Source organism: Sipha flava, unplaced genomic scaffold, assembly GCF_003268045.1.
Source record: "Sipha flava isolate LNK unplaced genomic scaffold, YSA_version1 224_pilon_pilon, whole genome shotgun sequence".
Lineage (NCBI taxonomy): Eukaryota > Metazoa > Arthropoda > Insecta > Hemiptera > Aphididae > Sipha > Sipha flava.
The window spans coordinates 1389075-1404415 of NW_020272857.1; the positions used below are offsets into that span (position 1 = coordinate 1389075).

Consider the following 15341-nt stretch of genomic DNA (forward strand, 5'->3'; position numbering starts at 1 on the left):
AGCAATTTGGGAAAAACCGATTTTACAATAAAATTATATAATATATAATATGAATATAATTAATTTTGTGAACACAAGACCATTTTATCTATAGTGGTTCGACTGCAATGACGTAAACAATATTTTATATTTATACTAAAATCAATTTATTTCCGAAAAAAAGGTACCGTGTAGCAATGGTCTAAATATTTTTCAGACTACTGTACCGCAATAAGGAGTCCTTTAATGCTAAGACTTGATTAAATACAGTTAAATTAAAAATTTTAAAATTTGAATATTGAACATGAAGTCAGGGGCCCAAACTAGCCGGGGGCCAAGTCCGCGATCGCAGACTTGCGGTCCGGGCCAATCCGACTCTGGCCACTTTCAACTTGCAGCTCTGGACTATAGTCTCCTCCTTCTTGATCCAGCCCTAACAAATACTTACAATTATTGTATGAAGTATCTTGAACAATTACATCCATTATAATCATAACTACTTAACTACTTCTTAGAAGTTTGTATATGCTAAATTATATGTTAGCCATTGCTACATTTTTTAAACATAGTGACCATAGAAGTAGGAAGTCTACGGTAGCGAGGGATAGAATCCAACGGAAATCGAGTATACCGAGGTAACGGGAGCTTTGTCTTCCTTATTATTATTATTATTTTTATTTTAATTTTATTGTCATATATTTTGTTCATTATTATAAGTTGAATTATTATTATTATTGCAATAAGTGTAAGGACACCCACTTGCAATTATTTAAATTATTATTATATTGTAATATATAATTATGAAAAAAAAAACTAAATTGTAGTCTTTTTATTTTTGTTATTATTATAAAATAAGTCATCTCGCTACACCCTGATCGAACCGAAAACGACATGCAAGTCTTGGATCTCCAAATTTATAATATTTTAATTACGTACAGCAAAGACGTAGACGTGATGCCGCATTGGCTTAAACGCAAAAAACAGCGACTTTTAAAGACTCGTAAAAATGTATACGTTTTTTACCTATAGATTACACACTTGGAAGTTTATTTTGATGTAAATTATAATTAAATTTAGCATAGGGTGCATACATTTGTATAAAATTGGTTACAGGCTGTCTATTAGAATCCAAATTAAAACTTGTGGTCACTAACATTCAATATACTTTTGCAGTTTCCAAATTGATAATGTTCAGTTTTCATTTCTCGGTGATTTTACGTATTATGATAATATGGCAGATAGAACATTTTAGCTTGCTTTAGTTTACGGAAGATTCAAAAAGTACGTCCGGCATTACGGTATGTTTTAGTTGGATATAACCCAGCCAACCAGCTACATACGCACTATGTAGTGGAGATCACCCGGCCAATTACAAAGGCTGCCTTGTGTTCAAAAAAATTCAAACTGATCACCATCTCAAGAAATCTAAACCAATACATAATAACCTAAAACAAGCAAACTCTAATGTTAAACCTAATTATTTAAACTCTACTTCCAGTATGAACTCCCAACCTAAAAATCATATGCTCAAGCTATAACAATTGATTTACCAAGCCAAGACATCCCTCCTACCACTTCTCAAAATCCTGACTACCTAGCCAATCAAATGGCGCTCTTTCTTAAGAATTTTCAAGCCACCATCAATCCACTAATCTCTTTACTTACTACTCTAATAGAAAAACTAATGCTGTCCAATGGTAAATAAATCAAATAATATTCCTCACTCTACCTCAATCCTTCAATGGAACGCCAATTGATTATTACGTCAAAAAAATTAACTTTGTGTTTTTTTCTCAACAAATTCCATTGATATCTTACTCATCAGTGAAGTACACCTGATACCAAACTCTTCCTTGAACATTTTTGGCTATTCTACATTTCAATGTAACTATCCTGATAATTCATTCCATGCGGGTTCTGCAATACTATTAAAGCCTAACATTAAACATACCATTCTACCACCATATCAAAATAACGTCATTCAGTTCACTAACATTCTGCTAACTCTAAATCATATCCCCACCACTATCTCATCGACTTAAATCCGTCTCGGCACAAAAATAAACCGTAATGATTTTGATATTTTCTTTAATTCCCTCGGTAATCACTTCCTGGTAGGTGGGGACTTCAATGCTAAACATCCCCGGTGGAGCTTTAGCCAACCTAATACCAGAGGTCCAAATCTCAATAAATTTATCCTCGATCACAATCTTAAAATAATTTCCCCTATTTGCCCTACATATTAGTTTTCACATGCCAACAGACAACCTGACGTTCTGGACTCTTTTATCACTACGCTCCCCAGTCATATAAAATTCACAATTACTAGTTCCTCAGACCTCTCTTCCGACCACACACCAATAATACTCACCCTAAACGAAACTCCAACTAACCTCCAACTTCAACTCACTTGACGCATCCCAAAATAACCCATCTACCACTCACACAACCACAGTCTTACCCCTACACATAACACAACTCATAACAGAAAAGCGTCGTGCCCTCCGCATTTGACAAAGAACTCACTTTCCAAGTAATAGAAGGCATCTTAATACACACAAAAACTCTTTAAAAAATATTCTCAGGAAGTATAATTCTGACAAATTTCATAATTACTTGGAATCTATCTCTAACACTGACAATTCACTTTGGAAAGCCACTAAAAATATAATAAAGTATAAAATTAAAATACCTACCTTACGATATCCTGATAACTCTCTAGCATCATCTAATCTTGACAAAGCAAACTTATTCGCATCCGACCTTGAGAATAGATTCTCACCACACCCAAATTTACCTAGTAGAAGCTACCACTCTAATATTGAAGCCTTTCTTTTGAACACTCTCCCAACGTGTCTTCCAATAAAACATACCTCTCCTTCAGAAGTCCAAAATATCATTAATACTTAAAAAACATAAAATCTCCTAGCCACGACCTTATAACCAATACTATCGCTAAACATCTTCCTAAGAAAGCAATCTTATTTCTCACTTATATCTACAATAGTATTCTTCGCTTGTCCTATATCCCTTCCACCTGGAAATATTTAGTTGTTATCCTAATTCACAAGCCAGGAAAATCTCCTGATCAAACCCTCTTCATATAGGCCTATTAGCTTACTTCCTACTTTCTCAAAAATCTTAGAAAAAATCATATTAAAAATAATGTATCCAATACTAAACGATAAAAAAATTATTCCAAATGTCCAATTTGGTTTTAGGAGTAAGCACTCCCCCCTTCATCAACTGCACAGACTAGTCGCAAATATCGCCTCATTCTTTAAACAAAAAAACTATGAATCTCCAGTAGTTAATGATTGATTTATCAGACCCTGGAAATCGGCTAATCCAACTTGGTCATGTTGAACATATCGATATAATAAATAGCGAGCCTTGTAAAATAAAAAAGTTACCAATAATTATTTGATAGGCGTAACAAATTTATGAAAACTTAGTTATTTAAAAAATGTTATTTAAATCATTATTAAGGAGCTCTAGTATTAATCAAACTATGTGCTAATAATAATTTTATATATTTTGTACAAGTATCTAAGAGAAGTACCGTTTCATATAAAAAATATATTTTCCATCAGCCCCAACAAATCCTTGAGCCACCATAGTACTAGCATACTCTGATATACAATACATTACTATGTGTTTCGTAATAATTAAACTGATTAACTATTGCCTATGCCTAACACTATACCATTTAAACATAAATTCCGCAGTATTATTCGACGCAAAGAATAATGCAGTGTAGAATGTATTATGGTAATTCCACAGTTTGTAATCTTATATGTTTTGCGACCTGTGCCCCGTGATCTTGTTGATCTGTATGGTTCAGTATCGGGAACCGGGCAAAAAATATACCATTGACGTTTAATTATAGTTGAAAATGGGAATCTTATTATCATACCAAAATAATAATTTTTAATTAACTTTATTATTATTATATATAAATAAATATTTATATAATTTCAGTAGGAGTAACCGACGACTGTTAGTTATTATTTTTGAATATATTTTATTTATGAAAGAATAATAAATACCCTCCGTAATTTTAATTTGCAATAACTGTAATATTAGCATGCGTGGTGATTGGAAATTATGGAATTATTTACATAACGTGTGTACCAAGCACTATCTATTTATCAACTGAGACTTGGGTCAGAATTCGGAACGATTAAATATTCGGGGACTTATATGGTGCACTCGGGCAATAACCATTAAAGTAGCTTTAAATAATTTTTGTCGAGGTGTTTTAAATGTACATCAAGAAATAAATTTTGTTTATTTTCATAACTTACTTATTCAATTGCGAACAAAACCATCTGAAAACAATAACAAATAAATTTATAGTAATATTTAATTTACTCATTTGACACAGTTGGTAAAGTTGTTTACATTTTCAAATACAAGAAACTAACTATATATATATATGTATAGACTTTACAGCACATGAAAAAAATGTGCTATGTACAATTGTCTGTCATGTGTGCGATCAGAATAAAAACTAAGCAAAAGTTACCTACATGACCGAAACATTATTTAAAACATATTTTAATAGTTATTACTTATTTTTTATAAATTATAATTAATAATAATGATAATGTTTCATATAAATCTTCAATATTACAAGGATGCTTATAAAAAAAAAATAAATCACACACATCTAAAAATTATTCAAGGTTTTTGAAGAGTTATAACACTTATTTTATAATTTACCTATAGTCATCAATTACATTATTATGATAAAGTAGGGTACCTATGAAGATTTTATACTTTATTGATATTTATTTATTTATTTATAATAATTAAGCAGACGAAGTTCTTAAACAAATGGTTTAAATTATAGCAGTAAGAGTTTACAATTATGATAAATTTGGTACAGTATACAATGAAAAATATACAAAAATTAATATGAATAATAATTAAAAAACTATTAATCCAAGAAACAATATAATCAGTGGCGCATATAATACATACGTACCCCGGACAAAATCATTTTTCCGCCCTCCCCCTACCAAAAAAAAAAAAAAAATATATATAAATAAATTCAGTTAAGCAATAAAAAAAATTGTTTGTATCAGTTGTTTTGCGATATTTTATTAGATAATTTTATAGTAATACCATTGATTTTATAATATATATATTGTATATTATAAAATCATTGGTAATACATATCCTAACGTTAACCTAATTTTTTTTTTCAGTGAATATTCCTTTCTTAAAATATATATATATATATATAGAAAACGGAATTTATACTTATTATATGCACAATAATTAACAATATATGGTTTTTTATTAGATTAAATATATTATATTTATTATTAATTATATACAATAAAATAATCGATAGCTTTTAATTTTTTTCTTGACTTTTGAGAAGAAAAATGTTCAATAATATCAATAAAATTAATAGTTTTCGTTAAATCAGCTTCAATGTTGAGGGTTGTTAATTAATTAAGACGATTTTCTCTCGTTGTCGATATTAAATAAGTTTTGACCCTTTTTAATGTAGAAAATGATTTTTCCGTTGAACAATTACTTGAAGGTGTACATATATAGTAACATCCTTAGAGCAATATCAATATACCTAAGGATATACTTCAACTAAACTATTCTCTTTTATAAATTCGAACATACATTGAACACTTTTAGATACAATTTTACTCCTTTTGTAAACTTTTTAAATGTGCCCTAAAGTGAATACCGCGTTCTGTGTACCCGAGTCTTTGTTATAAATATTGAACGAAAATATAAAATCTTATTGAATAATAAATGTAATATACCTATTTTGCTATTTCACTATTACCTAGGTGACTAGATATAGTATAATTTTTTTAATTTCTTATTAGATGTTCAACAATATTTTTTAAAATACTAAACAATACCGAAAAAGGTGTGAAAATTAAAAAAATCATTAACACATCAATAATAATAGTTATAATATTTTGCCGCTCCCAAAAATTTGCCGCCCGGGGCATTTGCCCCTTTCGCCCCCCCCTTAAATGCGCCACTGAATATAATAAAAGAGACAAGAGTAAGACAATACGAAATAAACTTAACTAGTTAAAATTAAAAAGTATAATTATTCCCAGCAATCATTAACTGATTTGCAGTACTATTTAATATATAGTTTTTGTCAGAATGAATAGGATAAAAAAGTTCAGGATTTCTGGTATTAAAGGAATTAATTTAAAGTTGATCAAATAAAGTAAATCAGGACAATCAATTAAGCCAGAAATTAATTTATGGAGAAATTTCGAGATCAGCTGTAAGCGTCTAGTTTTAAGCGGAATATGATTTAAATAATTTAAAATATTATCATATGAACCATGTGGTGGCCTATGTATGTTACATTTGAAAGACATAAATCACAAAAGTTATTTTGTACAGCTTCAATATTATAATTTTGTTTGGACGTATTGTTTATCCAAATATGTTTAATGGACAATAATCAAGGTTCAAATGAACCAAAGAGCAAAATGATCTTCTTCTTGTCGTGTCCGATAATAAAAATGCCAATAACAATTATATAAAATAATTACATCAAATAAAATACTAATAATAATAATAAAAAAAAAAAAAAAAAATATACAATAAATTAATTTGGTACGTCTAATAAATCACATTTTTTGGTAACGTTCTATATGTTGTGTTGCGACCAGTAAGCGGCCACCTCTATTGCATTTGTGTTTGTCAGAATCAGATCTTCCCTGGTGCATTGTGTTGGAATCATGGTACATAATAAAAGGTGTTCATCGGTCTGTCGTTCTCCACAGTCGCATGAGTCATCTTCTCCATTAAATTTCCATTTTATCGTGTTAGCTTTCGTCCTCGCCACCCCGGCTTTCAATCTATTAAGAGTTTTCCATTGAAGTTAAAATAAATCTACAATTATAAAGGAAAATAGGTGGAATACCATCAGGTCCACTACTTGATATAAGAGGTAGACTAGAGATTAAATTAAATACATCTATTTCTGTGAACTTTAATTTATTAAACGAAAAAGTTGAATTAATAATTTTTTCATTAAAGTTATTATTTCAAAAATTAGTATGAGTAGAATTACAATAGGCTTTGGAAAAATAAGATGCATAAAGGTTAACAATGTCTTGGCCATTATTAGCAGAAACAGAATCAAAATTGACAATTTTCGGTAAAGCATTTTTATCTCTTCTGTTATTTACAAATTTTCAAAATTCTTTAGGATTGTGATTAATAGAAAGTTGAGATTTAATGTTGTAGTTTTTATAATCAAGTTTAGCTAGACTTTTGCATTTAACTCGCAGCTGAGAAAAATTGTTGTACCTAATCAATTATATTGATTACATTATATATTATTTTTTTGGTAGGCTAAATGATTAATTTAGGTTAACATCTTATTTTTTTAAAAAAACACACTAAAGATGAAACAAATATTTACAATTATTACAAGTTAAATTAGAATGGCCACGTTTAATGGCTAAAGTACAAATAGAATAAGACACCATTTTTAAATTACTGTTAAATTACTTAAATATTTAATATACCTTTATCGGCAAATTTTAAATTTCTTCACAAGTTTAATTAAGATCGCAATTGATGAATAAATATTTAAGATCCTTCCCTTGTCATCGATTATTCAATCGGCTATACATTGATAAATTAAGTAAATAAAATATAATATATTATATTACACATTTTAAGTACAGTTTTATACGAAATATATTCCGTAATTGCTGTTAACTTTTACATGTAAATTATTAAAACTTATACATTTTACTAATTAACGATCTAGTGCTTATATTTATTTCCCAACACGCAAATATTTAACATGCTATACAACGTAAAAACTAGATTGAAATAATCTGTATATAGGCCTTTAATTAACTACCTGTAACAGCTATATTATATCACTGTCTAGAATTCAGATATTTTAAAACCGGTGAATTTTATCAACAAATTTTACTACACATTCAGTGTTGATTGCATTATGCTATTATACATTTATACATACTCATACATATATTATGTTAAATAAATAGATTAGGTACTTTTCCATTTCATAAAACACTGTTTAAATTTGTACTTATAGTATTATAAAATCAATTTTAGTACATATGTATTATAGGTATTTATATTTGTAAATATTAATGTAAATTAGTACTTTCTATAGCAATTAGTAAGCATAATGAGTATCTAAATAACTAAACTCACTAAACGTAAACTATTATATATAAACGTATTACAGGTTACCTATGTATCTACATAATGAAGTCTATCTAGATTGTAAGTGAAATAGTTATTGCTATATCCACGAGATGATGACCTCACTTGGCACTTGTATAATCGTATAGTCCTATTTTATACAATTATAACGGAATAAACACATACTTTATGCATATGCGACAATCGTGATTCATGACACTCACGAGATTATTAGAAACCGGATTTAACATAATAGATAAATACAAAATAATCAAGTCTAAGTTATCAGAATAATAATTACATAAACATTTTTCAGATATTTACATAAATACCGTGGCTTTATTATTAATGATATGGACATTATTTTAGTTGGTTAAGAATAATCATATGCATTACGAGTTAAATATAATTTGTATGATTTACGAATATGTTTTAATTTGAGATTAATATATTAATAAATGTTAGGTAGTTTTATGAATTTTTTGTAATTTCAAATATTTTTTTAGTACGCAAAATGGCAAGAATATAGGAAACTTAACTACTGAGGTAGATGTATTTATCATGTGTTATGGGATATATATGATTTCGTCTCACACTCTTACGTACTTATACCTATGTAGCCCGTAGACTATAAGTAATTGACAAGAGTACCTAGAAAAAAGTAGTGTTTAATGAGTTGATATGAATTATTTAAACAATTAATTATCTTATATTTTAATTAAAAATATAGTTTTTCGTACATATTTACTTAGTATTATAAAACTGTTTATCTGTATGATCATTATTTAAATTTTTACGATGAATGGTAGTCGGGAGGGTAGTTATGTACTTCTTCTTTCTTCTTAGGCATGAAACAGACCAATTAGGTCTAATGCCGTTTCTACAATTCCTCTCCATTGCATTGCATTTCAGTTATGTACGATACTATTAAATGTGTATTCAAAGGATGAATTCGTTAAGACTGTATATTTATTGATATAGTTAATTAAAGTTTGTAACTTATCATTTATAAGGTACAAACTTTAATTAATTATTTTATGAGTTATAAAATAGCAATAATAGTTACCTATTTAGCTATTTCAGTTACCAGTAAATTAGGTTTAAAAATATAAATTGTACAATGTACAACCAGAACTTTGTTTTTGGTCTATTATTATTATTATTATTATTATTATTATTAAATGTTTTAAAACGGTCCCCGCGATGTGCACCATTTTAGCACTGTGTATTGGATCGGCCCCGTTCGTTGACACCTCCACATCTATACAGAGTTGAATCTAAGATTACAAAAAACAACTTGTACAGCTGAAAGGATAACCACTTTTGGCAATGAAGGGTACATCCGTTTACATTACTATAAAATACCTTCAACGACAGCGTTTTATATAATTTACATTTAATAATAACAATGTATATTATATAGGTATATTATAATTGCGAACTTGCGAGTGTTGTAACTGTAAAAATGCAACTATAGTAATCGTTTTCTTCGACCAAACACAATTTGGTACGATTTTTTTCTTGACATACTATAATTCGTATGTAAACACGATTTGTGTACTGTACAAACTAGTGTACACGCGACATGAATAATGCGTGCAGTGAAACCTAAAACATTACCGCATTTGTTTTATTTTTTTTTTCCGGCTAGGAACACCTCTCGACGTTCTGTAACACATTTCATATCGTTACCACCGAAAGAAATGCAAGTTTTCCAGTGAAAATAAAATCGACGTTTTCGTTTATTATTAAGTACACGTTTCGATGTAATCCACTGGCGGTGTTGCGTCATGCACCGATATCGATGTCATGTCACCCGTGCAAACATCGATTTTGGTGCTCGATGTTTTCCTACCGCATTGAATTGCCGTGCCAAGTCGACAAAATCGGTTTGCTCCGGTCACCACTGGTGTCGCTGTAGGTCCAGGTCCTGCGATTTCACTAATCGAGCGTTCTCGAACGTCAAAACTCGGTACAAACGCCATCAACTCGCATGTCCGTTATTGTTCGACACATGTAGCTTGGAAATATTTTTATAAATTTGAAACATCCACGTTCAACTGTACATTATAACATAAACGCGAGTGCCGTATTTTTTCTTCAACACGTACTTCACACAGTCAGGTTTATTATTTGAGTTTCAATTGTTATTATCGTCATTGACATCCTCGTACGTCGTGCGTAATATTCGCGTTTTTATTCCCGTCTCGACAGAACCATGGCGCCCAACGTCATCCGGTCCAATCAGATGCTGATATTAAATTCGGCCATGTGTTATGTGGAACAGCGACAGGCGATCTCGGATGACGAATACGAGTCGACATCGCCGCGATCGCCGCCGGCCAAAAGGACGTACGTGAAAAACATATCGCCGGAAGAGAAGATATTGCGCAAGTGAGTAGGTGGTTATATGTGGGTGGTTACATTATTTCATGACCGCGCGACGTGTAAGCAATACGGTCGTCCACACCCCTTCCTCCCGTCTACTAATGGATCGGCGGTGAGAAAGGGGTGTCGATTGCGTACTGTGTAGACATCGAAGGAGCATAATGAATGGTTAATTGACAAAACAAATATGCGAGCGGCAATGGCGTATTTAGGATTTTACCTGGGGAGGGGATATGTACCTACCAGTTATCTACTCCCAAGGTCATATAAGAGCTCTTGCTGAAAACTTCCATAGTTCAGTGCAAAAATATACTGGCTCTCTACTCTTCAACTTACATATACGTCCTCCACCTCAAAGACGTTTAAAACGCGGTCGTCCGCATGATCTTATTTGATAATGATTATTAAATAATTGTCACTATTGTTATTATCTCTATAATAACTATTTAATTATTATTATGTTAAAATTAGTCAAAAATTGTATATTAATTATCCATAGATGAATAGCCTTATAGGTTAAGAATGTCTTATAATAATTAAAAAAAAAAAGAAAAATAAAGCTATCTACTAAATTGTAACATAATTATTTATATAGTTTCTGTTGTAATGAGCCACAGCTCATTAGCATATTTTTCTTATTATAGAAAATTAGAGTAGCATAGTAATAGTTTCGTATAATATTAACTACACGTATAGAACATTAAGGTGTTATTGATCAATCTATCACAAATATAGATTGATCCCATTAAGAAAGGTCAATAGTATAAAACTGGTACATACTGATGAAGCAGGACCAGATACTGGACCATTGCACGTATGTTTCCTTGTTTTAGTCTTAGTTAAATATTTGTTTTACGTTTAATAAATACAATATTTATTACTTTGAAGTTGTCAATTTATTAAATTACATACTAAGTTATCTGACTTAGAGCCGCTCTCTGTCACGTTACTACACTGTTGTAATGTAGTCCAATTGAGATTAATAGTATAAGGATAAAACATTTAATTCTGTTATACTTTAATGAGTTTTAAACTTTTAATGAAGAGTAAAAACAAAAGTAATGTTATAATCGAAGAGTACTTATGGTGATGGTGAAGGGAGGAAGAAAATCTCGAAAAAGATCCATTCCCCGTGTCCTCCGACCGGCGGGCATTTATGAGTGCATTACAAAATGTGCCGCGAGGATTAACGATTGATGTGTTTTACTCCGGATATGACGATCAATGTATTGTTTTCTATGCCCGAGAACGTACAATTTTAAATATATTTTTTTAAATGATAAAATGTAATTTTTAAATCATAAGGACATTGCTTTTCTCCCGTCACGGCATAATATAATTATTCTCTCAGATCGTGCACTCTGTATATTATACTATTCGAATCACTCATGTTACTATACTATTATATTATTTATATTATATTAATTGTTTACTATTTTTTTTTTTTTTTTATAGTGTTCTACATCACTTATTTGGCGGGGAGAGGGGGAGGGAGTTTGTTTTGTGCTATTCGCGCATGAATAGTGTGCCACCGCCCTCGTAACACGAACAGGTGTCCCCTTATTTCAATACTATAAAGTGTGTATACGATTATTGTTTTAGAGATGAAAAAACAAACTGTACACGACTTGCCAATAATTATTATATTTTTATCGTTGTAAATCGATAAAAACTTTTTTTTTAATATAACCCATAAAATAGTTAACGAATATCGTGTAATTAACAATAAATATTTTTAAGATTCGTATTCCATTTTTAATTTATATTCGAAATAACTACTACTGCAGAACGGTGTAGTGTCAACCAGTAGCTTAGTCGGAGCTCAATTAGGGAGGGGGCGATTTAAAAATATCACAGATAAAAATACTGTAATATTTTATTAGTTATAGTTTTTAACCGCGATTAAACTTCACCAGTAAAAAATTCTAAGGGGAGCGATCTACGCCCTCTCTCAGCTACACCACTGGTGTCAACCATTATGTTAAAACAATATTTTTTATTTTATCATTTTCTCAACCATCGTTAAAGGTACGCGTTCCAAGGTGCGTCAGACGCAATTTCTGGACCCAAATAACTGTTGCAATATATTTTCTGAAAACTGTTTTCCAAAATGCGTCTAGACTTTTGACGCAATATCACTGCCACGATAGCAGTGTGCGCGTCAGGCGCAGTACCTACCCCCATGCTTTGTCACTGACCATTTATTCTAAATTTAATCTAAAAAATTCGTAAAATGATTTTTGGTCGTCAACTAATGCTTTTTAATTAAAATTGAAAAAAAAAACCTTTACTTTTTTACGCTAAATACATTTGTTTTGTAACTTTTTTTTATAATAATAGACTCCCAATATTTTATCTTCTTCTTCCTCTTATTGGAGTAACGACAAAAAAAGATAATTATTATAAATAGTAAATAGATATCTGGCGGTTCATATTTTAACTGCACACGTTGAAAACTGAAATACAAATGATCGTTCTGAACTAAATAATTTTAGTATGTGTTATAGTGTATTATAGTTATGTGGTACGTGTATGTTTGGCTTATGTATATAAGCGAATTTTTAAAAAATTGGGTTGTAGGTTAATAATTTTTATATAATATATAAAAATACAAAAAAAATATTAAATATAAAATAATATAATATAAAAATATAATATAATAATAATAATAATAATAATAATAATAATATAATATTAAATATTATTTTTTTAAAGTACCTTCAAAAACATTACATATTATATAATGATTTTGAAGGTACTTTAATAATGGTCCTATTACTTAAGTGTACGTTTTATTAAAATTAGTTTGAAATGTGTTTGTTTAGTTGAAAGTTTTATGAAAAAAATTATTGAAGAGTTAATTTATTATTTTTTTATTATTTATTTTCAAAAAATTACGCAACAGAGAAGCAGCACAGTTATCAAGAGACAAAAAGAAAGCACAATTCAATCTTCTATCTGGAATGGTCCATAATTTGAGAAAAGAGGTACCAATGAATATTAACTTTTTAACTAACCTTATTGTATAAATAGGTACTAAATATTTAATTTTTATTTGTTTTTATTTTAAATTCATATATTTTATGTTTAGATTTAATGCTATAACTCAGCGGTTCCCAAACTGTGCACCAAGACCACTTTCTAAGGGTACCGCGTTCTACAGTTCATAACAAATAATTTAAAATGTATAAAATTGTTTTTCCTTATTGTTTTCGTAAAAAATTTGTAGAAAATAAAGTAATATTTTCTATTGTATAATAGGATATTCTCATTTTAACCTTATAATATTTTTGTATAATAATTATAATCATAATAACAATAATTTTTACTTATCTATTTTTTAAGTTTAAAAATGCATTAATTTATTATTAAGTTAAATTTTATTAAAAAAATTGGTTATCAATAGATTTTTTTTTGTTCTGTCTTTAATGATATTCACAGCCAGGGCACCGTGACTAAATTGGGTCCAAAAAAAGTCATCAAGGAAAAAAAGTTTGGGAACCGCTGATGTAACTGATTGGCGTTGGCTAAAAAATTTATTTTACTAATTTTTGTAACTATATAACTACAAATAGAACTTTTTCAAGTGAATTTAATACATTTATATCTTTGAATATATCTAACTTATAATGTGTATATTTTTATTTTTTGCATATTTTATAAATTATTTAAACTTTATTTTCAGAATTTACATTTAAGAGAAGAAATAGAATCATTACGATCTAACCAAGAGAAGTTAATGGCTGAGAATGAAAGATTACAAGAACAACTTGCTACAGACTCATTTGTACCAAAAGAGTCAGTGTCCACAGAATCGTATACAACAGAAGCAAATAACAGAATTTTGATTGATGGACCTGAAGTGTCCCATAGACACCCTCTGCAGAAGGGCAAACAGAATCAAATATCCTGTTTGATGCTATGTTGTCAGATCCTGTTCCTATTACTGACAGTTCCATTCTTCATGGTCTCAAACTTTCAGATGACGACAACATGGATTGGTTTGATAGTAATGTATCAGAACGTTTATCAAAAATCGCTGATGAACTACTTAGCGAAGTAAGTATTGCTTACTTAATAATATTTCATTATGAGACAATTTGTTATTTTTTAATATTATATTATAGAGTTTTCTCAACGAATATTGTCTTGATGAAGTGGTGGGGAGCACATCAGAAATCATGGAACCCAGCCAAAATATTGATTTTCACCATATAGACATTAAGAATGATAATTCACTTTTCATGCTAAATCCAGATACAGAAACATCCAAGATTTCTAATGAAAAAACACAAATCCCAACATTAGATGTTGATGAGATTGAACCTAAAGTTGAAAAAGAATTGGAAAACGTGAGTAATGATTCATTGGAGCGTTTCATTATAGTAGAAGAAGAAGCTGTTGAAGAAATAACAACTTCTTATGATGAGCATATTCTTGAAATATGTCAAGATGATGATAATATGGACACAGAACAATATGATGATTTTGGCTATGAATCACTTAGTTCTCCAGAATATGATTATAGAACACATTATTCACCACAAATATTAACAAATTTGCTTTTATAAAATAGTGCATTTAAAATTAATTATTTATTATTTATGATTTAATTTGTCATAATGTTTGTTATTCTTTTTTAGTTTCTTACTATATTTAATTTCAATTTAAACACACTATATTGTCTGTATACTTTCAAATTATGTGTCCTATTATAGAATAATGTAATTGTGTTTTTATAAATATATATATATTAAATAATCTGTATCTATGTTTAG

At 29.5% G+C, this 15341-nt stretch overlaps 1 protein-coding gene across 2 annotated transcripts; it reads left to right on the forward strand.

The window, feature by feature from the left end:
* The first annotated feature begins 10007 nt into the window (after positions 1 to 10007).
* Positions 10008 to 14871, forward strand: LOC112683358 (X-box-binding protein 1). 2 transcript variants are annotated; one of them, XM_025554364.1, is made up of 5 exons: positions 10008 to 10299; positions 10390 to 10569; positions 13454 to 13550; positions 14249 to 14622; positions 14691 to 14871. In XM_025554364.1, the coding sequence occupies exons 2-5, from the start codon at positions 10394 to 10396 to the stop codon at positions 14779 to 14781; spliced, it is 738 nt and encodes a 245-aa protein (XP_025410149.1). In that variant the 5' UTR covers positions 10008 to 10299; positions 10390 to 10393; the 3' UTR covers positions 14782 to 14871. The 2 variants fall into 2 exon arrangements, with proteins under 2 accessions (XP_025410149.1, XP_025410148.1); XM_025554363.1 differs by having other exon boundaries at positions 10015 to 10569.
* Positions 14872 to 15341: the final 470 nt, after the last annotated feature.

Bases quoted from the DNA above. Each gene is read 5' to 3' on its own strand.
- LOC112683358 (XM_025554364.1), top strand. From the start codon at position 10,394: ATGGCGCCCAACGTCATCCGGTCCAATCAGATGCTGATATTAAATTCG. The intron at 13,551-14,248 runs GTACCAATGAAT...CTTTATTTTCAG, and splicing joins TCCATAATTTGAGAAAAGAG to AATTTACATTTAAGAGAAGA. The intron at 14,623-14,690 runs GTAAGTATTGCT...ATTATATTATAG, and splicing joins CTGATGAACTACTTAGCGAA to AGTTTTCTCAACGAATATTG.